Source organism: Ptychodera flava, unplaced genomic scaffold, assembly GCF_041260155.1.
Source record: "Ptychodera flava strain L36383 unplaced genomic scaffold, AS_Pfla_20210202 Scaffold_75__1_contigs__length_567515_pilon, whole genome shotgun sequence".
NCBI classification, from domain to species: domain Eukaryota; kingdom Metazoa; phylum Hemichordata; class Enteropneusta; family Ptychoderidae; genus Ptychodera; species Ptychodera flava.
Window position 1 is genome coordinate 357,574 of NW_027248397.1, and position 14,927 is coordinate 372,500.

The 14,927-nt window shown below is 37.5% G+C and overlaps 1 protein-coding gene across 1 annotated transcript in view; it reads right to left on the minus strand.

Annotated features, from left to right (window-relative positions):
• Positions 1–13,915: 13,915 nt before the first annotated feature.
• The window catches only part of LOC139128878 (uncharacterized), a 5,506-nt gene continuing 4,494 nt past the window's right edge, over positions 13,916–14,927 (minus strand). The window contains exon 4 of the mRNA XM_070694579.1: positions 13,916–14,283. Within this exon, the coding sequence (XP_070550680.1) occupies positions 14,183–14,283 (101 nt within the window). The 3' untranslated portion in view covers positions 13,916–14,182. The remainder of the gene's footprint in view (positions 14,284–14,927) is intronic.

Below are 14,927 nucleotides of genomic sequence, written 5' to 3' on the forward strand. Positions count from 1 at the left end.
CACTAGCATTTTAGGCAATGATGAGCCTGTGTCAAAATTCAAAAACACACTGACCCCCCCTATTGGGCATTTCAAAAACATGGTGACCCCCCTATCGCCAAGTCAAAAACAGGGTGACCCCCCCCCATGAATCCACCGCCCCCCCGGCTCAAGAAACTGACCAGTCCCTAAGTAGAAAAGATGAAATGCTTCTTGTCCTCATGAAACTTAGGCTAGGTCTTTTAAATAGTGATTTGAGTGACAGATTTCAAACATCTCTCAATCATGTGAGTCGTATATTTAACACATGGATCAAGGTCCTTTCCTCAGAGCTGAAGTCACTGATATCATATCCTCCAAAAGAGCATATTTTACCAAATTTGCCAAGGCGTTTCCAGCGTCATTTCTCCAGGCTTGTGAGCATTTTGGATTGTACAGAAATTTTCATCGAACGGCCTCGGGATCTCAATTTGCAATCACAAACGTGGTCCGATTACAAAAAGCACAATACTGCTAAAGTACTAGTTGCTTGCACTCCTTGGGGTTCAATAAGTTTTGTATCTGAAGCATGGGGAGGTCGGGCTTCAGATAATCATATTGTACGCAACTCGAGATTTCTTGATTTAGTCGAGCCAGGAGATCAGCATTTGGCTGATAAGGGTTTCACCCTTACTCAAGATTTTCTCGTAAAACAAGCCCAGCTTGTTGTGCCCCCAGGTGTTAGAGGTAAAGAACAGCACACAGAAGGAGATGTAAAATTAACCAAAAAAAATTGCAAATCTCAGAATCCATGTAGAACGAGCAATTAACCGTTTCAAGGATTTCAGAATTTTACAGCATACATATCCTATAACTATGATCCCAGTAATTGATGATGTGATCACAGTATGTGCAGCATTGTGCAATTTCTCTCCAGCTCTTGTAAGGTGAAAGAATTTATTTACATACAGTAATCATTTTTGTGAAGGCTAGTGAACCTGCAATCAATTCTTGATGCTCAAGGTTTTACCTGGCAGAGCAAATAAATCTGGTTCAGGATGGGGATTATATCAAAGGGCTTTCCCACCTCTAGCAGTAAGACAGATAACTTTTGTGCAATTTTTTATTAGTTAATGTGAGCATGAACAACTTACTTCAACCGTCCATGAGATTAAGTGCCATATTCTCATTCATTTACTACACACCGCACATTATATACCGCATTCCAAAAATACCCGTCCAGAGTTATTTTTTTAATAAAATGTACTTTACTACAGTTTATGGTATTTATTGTACTCAGCCCAGCTGATTCCATTGTCATTGCATGTCAAGAAATGGGAACGTTTAATAAGCATAATAAATATTAAGATATGAAAATCAGTGAAAATTGCACTCTTGCCTGAAATACTTGTTAACACATATTCCTAAAATACATTAAATATCAGGGAAACATTGCACATTTCATTTAACTGTAAATGTGGTATTAAATATGTTCAGCATGCTGGGTGGATCAATATATTCAAACTTCAGTGAGTAAATTAGAAATAAGCCACTCAATAGAAAGATCAAAAACATTAGTGCAAATATCAAAATTTCACCTTTAGTACATGATCTGTGCAAGACCTGTCAGGACATTTGAAATCTGCAGGAATTCATTTAAGGCCGTATGGAATTAAAAACTGTGTTTCTCCAGAAAAATGCTTGTACAAGATTTTGAATTGTGATCCACTTTAGTCACATCATCTTCCACTTTACTCTCGATACATTCTCATCCCAAAAGGTTGAAAACTACCCTGTAAATCTACATCTTGTGGTAGCTAAAAGTCAACGTTCAACACAAAACTTCATACACTTTGTAAATACAAATTGCTTCATGTGAAAATATACAGAGAATGCAAAACAGCAATCGTGAGACTGACTACAAGTGTCAAATACACCTCGATTAGCAATGCTACATTTTCTTTGACCACTTACATGAGTAAGATTTCAATTCTGGTAAGATTCCGTGAGCGAAATACCTCAAATAACTCTTTACAGATTTCCAATATGCAGTGTCAAAATGAATTCTCTCTAGGTGAAACCCATGTGAGGAATATACAAAAAAAAAATCACACCACTCTTGTTGCATAATGGCTATCTGACCCTTCACCTGTGTATAGTAAGCGTGAGCTTGCTTTAGTTTGGAAACACCCTCTGAGTAGACAAGATACTGTAAATTATCAGCACCGGGTGATGCATCTGAAATAGAAAATGGGCATTTGCACTCTAGCAACCCTGTGCCACAACAGTCGCACTTTACAGTGGCACCAGTTCTAGCCCCTAGGCAGGTATCTGCCCGATCAACATACCAGCCAAATTCAACAAGAGCAACATTTCTATGACCCCTTTGTTTCATAATTTTAACATATTCTTCCTTTGCCACTGGCTCCATCCTCCTGCCATATTTCAACGATGCAATTTCTGGATTAGGAGCTACACATCCTGGAAGTCTACATGTTAAAGACTTTGTATGGACAGAATTGGGGCTGTCAGCTCTGTGAATTGTTTCACTTTTGTGAATACGGAGTGGAAATTTGATGCAGTTATTCGTCCCTTTCTTTGTACACTCCAAAGTTCATTGTCATTTTGTCCTATTGTGCACTGTTCTATAGTAGTGACTTCCTCACTTGTGTACTTTGGCAGATTTGCCAAGTCAACAATTTTTGATTGAGACACAACATGCAGATGTGTTGTCAAACAATGTGTTCCGCTGTGTAGAACGCTCAGCAAATATGACAGATGAAGGTGACAACATCTCAGCCTTGTGAAGAAACTGGGCAATGTCATTCCTTTGTTCTTGTTTCTCTTGTGTGGCATAAATGAAGCTTTTTCTGGCGGGTTGATTACACTGTTGTGATCTGTAAAAAATAACAAATTTAAATTCACAAATTTCAGAGAAGTTATTTTCAGATTTTGGACGTCAAACAGTATATACCTACATGTACAAGATATGCCATGACAACATTGTATTCTGCCATGAACTACAGGTAAGATTACATGTACAATTTCATGCATTCATAAGTGTCTCTATACAGCATTGGTATAACAGTGTTTTGTTTTTGCTCACACAGCCCTGATTTACCACAGGCTTGTGCCAGGATCTGTTACAGGAGTGATGTTATTTTGCTGTGTATTTGGTTAGCAAGCATTGGCAGTTACATTTAGATTGACCTCTACAAAATATATTTAGGTGAAGAAGTAATGAATCTACCGTTTTTCTCAGCATGATGGGATTTCCCTCTCTTTCTTTAATTTGTGTTGGTTTCACATTTAGGGATTTTCCAGCTGCTGTCCATGTGTCATGGAAGTGAAGTTTTAGATTTGAAAACATATTCATACTTCCAACAAAAGTCCAGCTTAAGTAGTGCTGCTACATGATTACAGGATTTTCCAAGTCTGGAAACAAGAACATGAGGTGATATTACTTAAATTGTATAGAGTATATTTGCAGTGATCGGTGATTAGCAACAGTGAATAATTGATTAGAATATTTTTATTGGGAAATATGAAAATGCTAATTTTACAGAATTTCGCTGGTTTATGAAGTAATGGTGGATCAGTATTAAATTATATTCTTCAGCCATTAACTATAATTGACAACTAATAACATTGGCCGGCAAATTACAAAAGCTCATGTCAATTCTATTATATCTGATGTGAATTTTTCTTTCACCGAAAAAAATGATGCTGAAAAGTGACCAATCTGTTCATAGATTGATTTTTAGACAAACATTCAGCAGAAAGTTACATTATTATGATAACAATAATGACAGATTTCCACAAGTGACGTCAATAAAATAAATGTTTTACTTTTGAGATGAATTCTTTGGAAACTTACCCAGCTACACAAGAGCAGTATGAACTCTTGGTATCTCCTCTTTCTTTCTCTATGATGACCCATACAGTGTGCGATTCTTCATATACTTTCTGTGATTGAATGCAACTTGACTTTAGACAAGAATATGGGCTGTCATCAGCGACCCTATGATAGAGTATTTCAAAGAGAAATACGGATGAAAATAAAACTAAAAGCCTTGCCCTCTTTATAGTCTTTTAGTAAGCGCTTAGAGAGGCTAGATATCCATTTCATGCTTTTGTTAATATGTCTGAATATCTACTATCATGGTAAGAGGCCACTTACTCATACCCACAGTCTCGCCCTCCCATCCTGACTTCAAATTGTGAAGCGGGTCTAGTAGGTGTCGACCGTTTACTTCCAAAGTTGCTTCCTACTTTTTTTCTCTCAGCTGACTTTTCGCTTGCTGTCTTGGCCAGAGGAATTTCCATCAGGGATGCAGCATAGGCTAATGCCACAAGTTCTGCCTTTCTCCCTGAGACAGGGAGATCCCTTTTCCTGAGATATTCCTTGAGTTGTGGCACACCAAACCTTGTGAAGTCATCATAGCTGTTTTGACTTGACATGTTTTATCTATTAAGAAATGATAGTGAAATGATAATAATCTGAACTATATGATTCACATGGATATCAAGTATTGAAGCTCAGAAGATGCATTATTTGAGGTGTAGTCTGTCACGTTGTGGCATTTGAATTTTAAACAAAGACACAATACAAAAGAAAGAATGGAGGTGACAAGTCTGGTATTCAAGCTGGTTTACTTCCTGTGTCCAGGAACAGGCTGACAACAAAAGGGTAAAATGAACTCTAACATGCACTACATGTACTTTAATAGTGTTAGTTCATCCATGGAGCTAGAAATGTTTCTAGCTCTATGGTTCATCAATGATGTCATGTGAAATCTCACCTTCAAGGCTTGTCGGGACAGCACTTCTGTGCGACTGTTCAGGTTTCACTTTATGCAAAACCATAAACAAGGTATGTTGATCTGCGGGGGAAGGAGAGAAAGTTCAGGTCTTAAAATCAAATGCAATTAAATATAAGGGGGAAGAAACTGACTAACACAACAATATACCTGTACATAGTTAAAAAAAAAGGACTCTTCAAATCTATGATAATCAATATTACTATGCAACTTTTAACTTTGATTCAAGATCAACACACTTATTTCCTATCCAAGGCCTGTGCAGTGCATCCACGAGTTGTCTGTCATCAACAGAGAGCAATTTCAAGCAAATTTGTTGAACAAGATTGACTTAAGAAAGCAAGACTTACCTTTGAATCCAAAAAAACTAGAACTGTTGAAGATTTTTTCTTGCAGTGTTGCCAAACACAGCTCCTAGCCTGCACTACTGTGTATCTCCATGACTTCCTGTTTTTTTTTCTTACCCCACGACCTTTGACCATTTAATTATTCAAGATGAAGGAAGAAACTGGGACAAGGCTTATTGCCAAGTGACGTCAGAATTCGAAAGTACCACGAAACCATAGTCCCCCGTGGAGGGACTGTGACGAAACTAATATTCAATCAAACTTCGTATAGGAGAAATAGTCGCCGTTTCAACACACTGCCTTGAATGCAAATGCTGTTCGAGTCGTTTGATTTTGGTATTATCGATGTGTACGTGGTTCACACCTTCCGACCGGCTTAGCATATTAACTTACCCCGAACATGGAGGTAGCAGAGATTTCGGGGGATGGGAATATCTAGAAAATTTTCCTCTGATATTTTAAGTACCACTTCAACCATATTTCCCCATATTCTGTTCATGATGGTTCACTTTTCACACATTAGTAAAACCGCAATGTTCCCCCAAACCAAATATATTTAATATTTTGCTTCAGCTATAGTTTTAGGTAATATAATAGTTCGTTTTGGCTTAAAGATATAAAGTCACCAGTATTCTAAATATGCCCATATATGGTCAAAGAGGAGTTCCTTGGTATTAAAATGCCCATGTGAGGACGCTGTTTTTAAAAAGCGGCCACCCGCTTAAAATCTGTGATTGGTTAGGTTTTCTCTTACCATGGTAACTGTGGCAAAATTGGAACAGGTGACAGTATACCTTTAAAGGAACGGTTTCAGTTTTTCTTAGTTTATCGCTACTTTTTTGTTTTTTACGACATTACAAGGCTCGCCATAACGGCCCGAGTCACCCTCTAGCGACTTTGTTCCTTAATATTTCTTCACTGCTTCGCTGTACCTATCATAATGTGATAGATGCGCATGCGCAAGTCCACATATGACACTTTATTATTCGCATAAAGACAATGAGAAACTATTCAGAATGAACAGAGCAATGTCAAGAAAAGTTGATACCCCAAGAATGCGATCCATGAAATATGTCATATAACATTTGAAGTCACGTTACTTGGCAACCAATAAAACCAAGAACATGAACAATAACTTACTGGGGCCTTATTTAGCAAAACCACCGCGATATGAGGATTACAGTATTCTGCTTTTGAATTTAGGTGCAAGCACTATTTTATACACATCTCCCCCCCAAGAAAAAAATGAAAATAAACGAACTCATTGAAGTTTTTGTAAGCATATACGAGCGTCAACTTTCGTGTCCGTAGGAGTTTTGCGTGTCGTCTGAATCTACTGTACAGCACGATCGACAGTGCATCAAGGTAGAACAGCTGGACGCCAACTTGCTTGATGACAAGTTTTACTACCAAGATAGACAAATTACGCTGAAAATTGTCATCAATTAGACACAAAAAGACATCATAATAGATACTACACTGTTACAGGGAAGGTGCCGTTACGTTACCGATTCGTACAGTGACTGTGAATAGCCATAGAGTTCCGTAAAGTTTAGGTACTGTCACAGAATCCCACTACAGCAGATACGATAATCCCTGGAAAGTCATACCGAGAATGTACAAGCTATGGTGTGTACGATGTCTTTATCAGGACTGCGATGACTGAAACGGCACTAAATATCTCTATTCCATGTCACTTTTCATCTGTTAGATAATCACATCTCGATGGATATTTTCTGACATATAAAATGTAGAATTAACTGCTGCCCTGATAGCTTTCGGTGATTAGCCAGCCCACCTCATCACCATTTTTGTTTGGTGAATACAGCCTTACTTTTACATTTGCCTTTATCAGGATGCATGTTTTCCTTTTCTCTTGGTCAAATTAATTTCTAGTTATACTTCACTATAATATGCCATGCAGGTAATCAAACACTAGTGGCCTCACAGAGTCCGACCGTGTGTCACAAATCTTGAATTAGTGACAGCTGACCTTTGTCAATAGCTAACAACAGTAGCCAGGTCGTTAGACGTGGCCCTTCTTGACTTCTATCGTCACATACACATCTAACCATTGATTAGCGAAACACAGAATAGCTGCAATTATTCATGCGCCTTCTATTGAAAACGGTAACAAAACAGGTCACCCAGTGCGACACCAGTGTGGAACATATAGTCAATTATTGGTGGCTTAACTGAACTGCCAAATATTGTCTGTCCAGTGCTGTGCCATTTTAATATCAGTAAGTCTCTCTTTTCATAATATTTACTGAATTAAACACTTACATTACTATTAGCCACTTTTTCACATTGTTTCTTTCTGAATATAGTTTTATAATACTGCAATAACTTCACAAAAGACACAAACACACACTGATGCAAAAAGCATAATACTACATGGTGAGGATTTTGAATCTGTGACTTCCCGGGTCGCAGTAAACAATGTAGAATGCCATGATACTTTAGAATATATATTAGAAAAAGTATCTACCTTGTTATTAAGTAGGACTCAGATATGTAAAACATAGTTCAAAGTTCACCATTTTGAAGAGAGGACAGTGTGCTTACAATATTTCCAACATTCTGACCTCAAAGGGTAGACTTGGTTCAAGTCGGTGAATTTTTAAAAAATAAAATAATTTATAATAGTTTCTCTTGTGTATCTCCTATTTCGTACAAACCTATTCGAAATTTGGTAGCCCTGGCCAGGTTTTCCCATCGATTGAATGCGTTACCTTTGAGTCTGCGCAGTGTTGTGAGTTAGTTTCTGCCGGATTTGGTGAAAGTCCCCTGTATAGCGTTCACCTGACTCATAGCGTCCACTCACGCGCGCGTTTCACATGAAAGCAAAATACAAATAATTGCGTTCACTCCACTCAAACATTCACAAATCACAGACTTGAACCAAGTCTACTCAAAGGGAAACTAAATAAATCTGTCAACATGGCAATGCTATAAAACAGACTTTTTTCCTAAATGTGCAACCTATACACCTATGAAAATACAATGTACGTCTATGAATACATGCTTGAGAAGATTCAGTGCAAATAACGAGGACATTTTTCTTATCAACATAACAAAGGTGTATTTACGTAAATTTACAAGATTATAGATTACTCGAGACTCTTATGACGGTGCGGTAAACGTAACACTTTGTACATGTGCCTTTTCTATCTGACATGTGTACAGTTTATGACATGTTCCGCGACATTTGACCAGAATGTTTTAAGGAAATCAAATTACCACTCACCTGAAATTCCTTCTTCTGCAAAGTTACAAAGACAGCGCATGCGTTAAGTCTTTCATTTTCAGCGCAAACAAGGTCGCGTGATTTGTGACTGCGTCATATAGTCAGGCCCTCGGCGTCCCCACCAACTGACTGTAAAAGCCGAAAAGTGCAAGTTTGTTAGGCCTGGTCAAACAGACGCTTATGTATCCGATGATAACGATATTTGTGTGTTTCAGAAACCAAGCGAGAAACAAGGCCCTCGCGACGAAAAAAGACTCGGCCTTATACGTATTTTTAATTTAGGTTTGAACTCACTCCACCAAACTTTGAATAACGAATGCGAGGATCAGCGATATACAATTCACTCTCCATTGAAAACTCAAGCAAAGGGATCAGACCCAGCCTGACCCTAGTGTGAGGCATGTGTTTACTTGTTCTCCGATTTTATGTCTGATCGTGTCGACTCAATCACATTACTGTTCACTGATTGAAGTTTAATGAAGGAAACCCCATATCTATCTACTTAATATTATGAATTCAGCTCCGTTATTTTATTTTTTATTTATTATTTATTATTTATCATTTCAGGAATCTATACAAATGCGTGGCAAAACGCGTCCAACGGTTTTCCTTTGATCTCGTTTTTAAATGTAAAAAGGAATAAAGACACTTTTTTATGTTTTTCATTAAAAGGTCATCAAAAGATAATTGGTCTTAAGCTCGTTTTCATTAGGTTGTTACTCATTCCGAAAAATTTATAACATAATTAGGGTACCCCCTCTCACCAAATGGGGGTCTAATTGCGTCCATTCGTTTCATCGTGACTGCCTGTTAAGTACTTAAATCACTAGACACTCCAAACAACAATGTTCGAGTGTGTATGCCTAGGGAAAAGAAAACATGAAAATGTGGTGTTTTTGTGTTTTCATTTCAAATATTTTTTTTCTCTTTCAGTGCTAAATATGCGTGTTCTATCCAAAGTATATGATACTTTTTAAAATTGTCCAATCCTAAGTCGGAACTTTCAGTCACGTGTCTTTATTCCTTTTTACATTTGAAAACGAGATCAAAAGGAAACCGTTGGACGCGTTTTGCCACGGATTTATACATCCTATATGAAAACATAACTTACTATAGTATAAAAAAATAATTAAACGAAATTAACACAGGCAAGTTTGATTTGACGTTTTACTTACTTTGTAGGTACTATAATGTTGAAAATTGTATAAACACAACATTTTCAGTCATGGTAATTCTTTATTTTCAGAGATGATACGGAGATAACAATAGCTACTGTTAATAAAAAAGGTAAATGTGTGAATTATAATCAGTAAAAAGATCCCGCTTGTACGATTTTGATCCCTTTTCTTATTTTGCCCCGTTCTCGCGCCATACTTCGAAGAAGAACGTCATTTTGCTGCTCCAGATTCTCTACGACTTCGGAAAGATAGTGGTATAGAAATTATATCATAAAACATTCCGTATTTTGACTAAAAGTGCGTTTTTGAAACTGTCGTTTGATTCTGAAAAACTGCAGTTCCACTAATTTACGCAAAGCTATTCAGATTGTCGCTATTTCACGTGAAGTGTTTCATTATTGCAGGCTGACTGTGTACAAATACCACTATGATTGCTAAAACATGTCCGTCAATAATGACCCATCATGCATAGAGAAGTTCCGATGTGCGCACTAAGTCTTGTCTGCCTCTCCGTCCTGTGATATGACAGCTTCTATGAAGGGGTGAATGAGGACAAACTGGTATAATCGTGCCAAGTTCCCATGAGATGGTTTACGGCCACTAAAATATCAAGCACTTATGCTTGGTGATAGACAATGTTATGGGTTCGTAAACAGCAACGCCTTTTACTTTCTCAACGTTGCCAGCTAACAATAGCTACCAGCTTCTTTCAGAATACATGTATTGAATTCGACCAGAAAGGTCAACACCTAGGCACTGAATAACAAATAGAAAACTTGTAATGAATCACTCTATTTAAACTCAAACAAAGCTGGTCGGTCACTCAATGTAACAGCGCGCAACCAGTGCGTGACTCATACGGTCAATGGTCGACGCCTGCTCTGGTTTTATGTCGTTTGCCCTCAAATCTAGATCTACCGTTACAAAATATACGGAACTGAATTTTAAGTTAATAATTGGTTAGATTTTGCGACATAGGAGTATCTAATCGAACACCTCAAAATTATACAGTATTACTTCTGTCGTGACATGAACATGCCGATACGCTGGTGGCAGCTGTCAATCTTTTTAAGGTACCAATCGTGAGCAAGAAACCGCATTTAGGCCAAGAAAAATAAAAGTTTGTTTCCCATCCTCGCTCGCGTCAATTCCGACCCGCTGCGTCGACCCTTTTTCATACTCATGAGAAATAAATAAAAGAAACGCAAAAATACGCGATGATACTGTAGACACAATGCTGTACAAAATAGAACCGTAAACAAAATAATTGACACTAACATTCCATTCAGAACTGTACACATATGTCACTGTTATATTAAACTGACAAACTGTGCATTGCTGCACTAAAAGTCAAAGCACAGAACTGTTGCTATACAAAAATCACAAAGCAGCACTGCTGTGCATTTATCTCTGCGTGCATTGCTATGTTGTTTTCATGCTGTTTTTGCGCATTCTTGTTGATTGAAGCATAAAAAATTCAGAGTAAAAAAACCGCGTCACAGCATCATTTTTCAAATATGTCTAGGATGAGAAACAAACTTTTTATTTTTCTTGGCCTTATACTGTGCAAGTGACATATCAATTCCCCAAGTAACGGACTACCACAGCCTTAGACCTGAAATTCATACTATCACAATTATCGCCTGTCTTGTTTGCTGAATTAGCAACCTTAAGAATGGTACAACTATTCTTTACGATCCATTTTCTTCTGACAGAAGTCCTTGTCTGATTCAAAACGTTGATAATACGATTGTGACTGGCGAGGCTACATCAGGATGCAATGCACTCGAGTCGAATACATAGACAATGTCTCTGTTTTTCTTGTGAGGTGGGATGAGGTAAGGTATACAGCTGCCGCTATGTCATAAGTACGGGCCGAAAGAAAGTAGGAGTTATACTTGTAAAATATGAATTTTAGTAGCAGTCAATACTACAAGCTATAGAAGTCGAGCGAAGTCTGTACGCCACGGTCATTCCACTCGTTTTTGTGGAGTGACCGTGCTTACGTCGTTCGACCATTTTCAGCTTTTGTGCCAGGTGTTGGTACAACGAAGCGTCTTTTAGTTCTATTGTACCGATGTCGCATCGCAATTGCCAAGTGGCGTCAGAATTCGAAAATACCACGAAACCATAGTCCCTCGTGGACGGATTATGTGGGTTCAATCAAACTTCACAGGAGAAATAGTCGCCGTTTCCACACACTGCCTTGCATGCAAATGCTGTTCGAGTCGTTTGATTTTGGTATTATCGATGTGTACGTGATTCACACCTTCCGACCGGCTTAGCATATTAACTAACCCCGAAATTTCGGGGTTGCATACATGGCGAGTTAGCATCGGCGAAGTTGTAATGATGAGAAATTTGTTAACCAGAAGTGGATACAAACCTCAGTAAGAATGCCACCGGACAATAAAAAGCATAATTCTGTAGTTCATGCCGCAAGAACAATTTATAGAACAAACAAATATATGCCATATTCCTGTAGTTCTGTATTTCGTGACGCATACTACAAAGACAGATATACTGAAACACGACAGTAATGGGATTAAGTATCGACAGGAGTCAGGCAAAGTCAATAATTAACATAAGGAAGTAGTTGATATGCTACTACCCCTCTAAACTACACGTTAAATTCGGACTACACCATGTCGTCCACAGCGAACAAGTCTGTCTTCCCTGCTGAAAACCCAACAGTGAACGTGCGTGCCATGAAATAGTTCATTGGACGTAAACGCTCACTCGCGTAACGGTAAAAGACGTCGCGTATGCATGGCATAGGGCTTCCAACGAATTATGTTAATAAGGTTACGAGGGAATTCCCATTTAGAAACCTGACGTCATTGTCGACCTATATTCTGAAAGCGGATAAATTTATAGGTTTAGAAGCGACCTAGAATTTGTATTATGTGCCCACTCATGAAATCAATATATTTGTAAATTTGTCTAGTAATGACGTATTCAGCAAAGAAGTAGCGATAATGGGCATAAGGTGCTTATGTCACATGATTATCAAGGAAAAGGAAATAGCAATTTCACTTCTGTGGTGAAATATCGACCAGTGTCATGCGACATTGATGAGCAAAATGAGTTGTTGTTTTATAGACAATTACAGTTTATTCACTCATCCCAAGTGCTCGCAAAAATGTGGAATGTTGTCCATGGCGAACCAGTTTGTATGCATTGCAACATCGCGCATTGTAATTACGCACAGTCATTAAACAACTCGTTAAACTTTCATCCCATGAAATCAAAATGCTAGTCTTGACAAAGACATTCGAGATATACTATGCCAGAAGAAAAATCAATTAAGTAGCAACGATTTTTATTAAAATGGGATTCTTTTGAATTTTGAACATTTTGTAAGAAATTTCTTATCAAAAAATGTTATGTATAGGTTTGAAACATATCATTGCTGTATAACTTTCATTCAATGCATCAATTTGGACGAAATGAATTACGTTCCTCTCACATTTCTTTCCAAATCTCGCGAATAAAAATTATCATTTTTTTATCTCACAACATGTAAAACTTATTTATACAAACCTTATTGTATTAATTTGGTAGCCAAGGTCAGATTTTCCTGGTGATCGAACGCGTTCCCTTTGAGGCTGCGCAGAAGTGAGTTAGTTTTTTCGTCTGATTCACCAGGGGACACTCCACTTTATCGCGTACACCCCATCATCGTGTTAAACCCACTCACATTTTTCATATGAAAATAGAGCACAAATCATCGCCTTCACCCAACTCGAACACACAAATCACAGACTGTGTGAACCAAGTCTAGATGCTAGCCTGAATTTATCAGAAAACGCCTTTTAATAACTTATAATTAGAAATTGAAGATATCGCACAAATATTACGTTGAATTGCCTATTCTCCGTGGCTTTCATAGTTCATCCTTTGTTGAAATTTCACCTCACGAGGCATTGTATCCCTGCCACATATAGTTTAGCAATGTCACTATTATATTTTTCAACTTTTTATCTGGTTTTCGAGGTTTTTTTTTGTTTTGAGATCGAAGGATATGCTCGAAATAGCAAGACCGATACATGAGTAAATGGCAATGTTTCTCAGATTTATGATTTAATGTTTTGCTAGTTCTTTATATATTTAGAGAAGGAAAAAGCATGCCAAATTGAATTCGAATTGTTTCCCTTCAAGTCGTTTTGATACTGGCAACGGCAGCAATAGTATATATGTGTGTCATTACACTATGATTTGGGCATTAGACAGTCCCGGATAGCTTGCCACCATTCTGTAATCATTCGTAAGAATAATTAAAAACAGTTAATAGATTTGTCAGGTTATTCACTGAACAATAAATTTCACTGATGTAGTCAATCGGGTTGCACAGACAGCACTGTCGTAAAGTTGGTTGGCCATTGAAAAGTGGGGCAAGGCTTTTATCATAGGTCAATTACATTAATACTATTCTCTATCCGTATTTCTGCTTTGATAAATGAGATAGTTGCTCCATTTCACCGTCAGTATCATTCAGATACACTTCTAGTAATTTCTCCGTGTCGTTTAAACATTTAGTCATAATTTCACAGTTTCTTGTGTCTTTGCTTTGGTGTGATTGTTTCAGAACTGCCGCTAGTAGCTCTTGAAGACTGTAAAATAATTGTTTTACTTGAAAGCTTTCTGCAATGGCTGCGGCTTTCCACGACCTAAGTCTGCATTTGATTTTTCTTCTGTTAGCGGATGCAAGTGAACAAAGCCTTCGTCGTCTGTTAGAGAAATACAAATTAAAATATAATACAACCTACCACTACTTTGCAAAATATTTCACTGCCACAGACTGATATGGTACCTGAGATCAGCTTTGGACAGGGTTGGAAGGCGACATACACAAAGCCTGTCACAGAGCTATGTAATTCCTCTCTCTCTCTCTCTCTCTCTCTCTCTCTCTCTCTCTCTCTCTCTCTCCTCTCTCTCCTCTCTCTCTCTCTCTCCTCTCTCTCTCAAAGTGTACAGATGTCCTAGTGGGAAATAAGTGGGAATTACAGTGCCCGATGCTAAATGCAAATAGTTATAACAAATTATTTCAAGTGCAAAGTAATTATATCCGTTGCATTACATTTCATGCATCTAGCAATCTTCAGACATGAAGTCTGAAGATTGCTAGATGCATAAAACATAAGAAACAGATAGAATTACTTTGCACTTAGATTATCTGTGATAATATATAATATATATATATATCATATATATATATATATAATATATATATATATATATATATATATATATATATATATATATATATATATATATATAAACAAATTACTTCAAGTTACAAAGTAGTGAAATCTATTACTTAAGTTTCATGCATCTTGCAATCCTCAGATAGAGTGAAAGGATTACTAGCTCG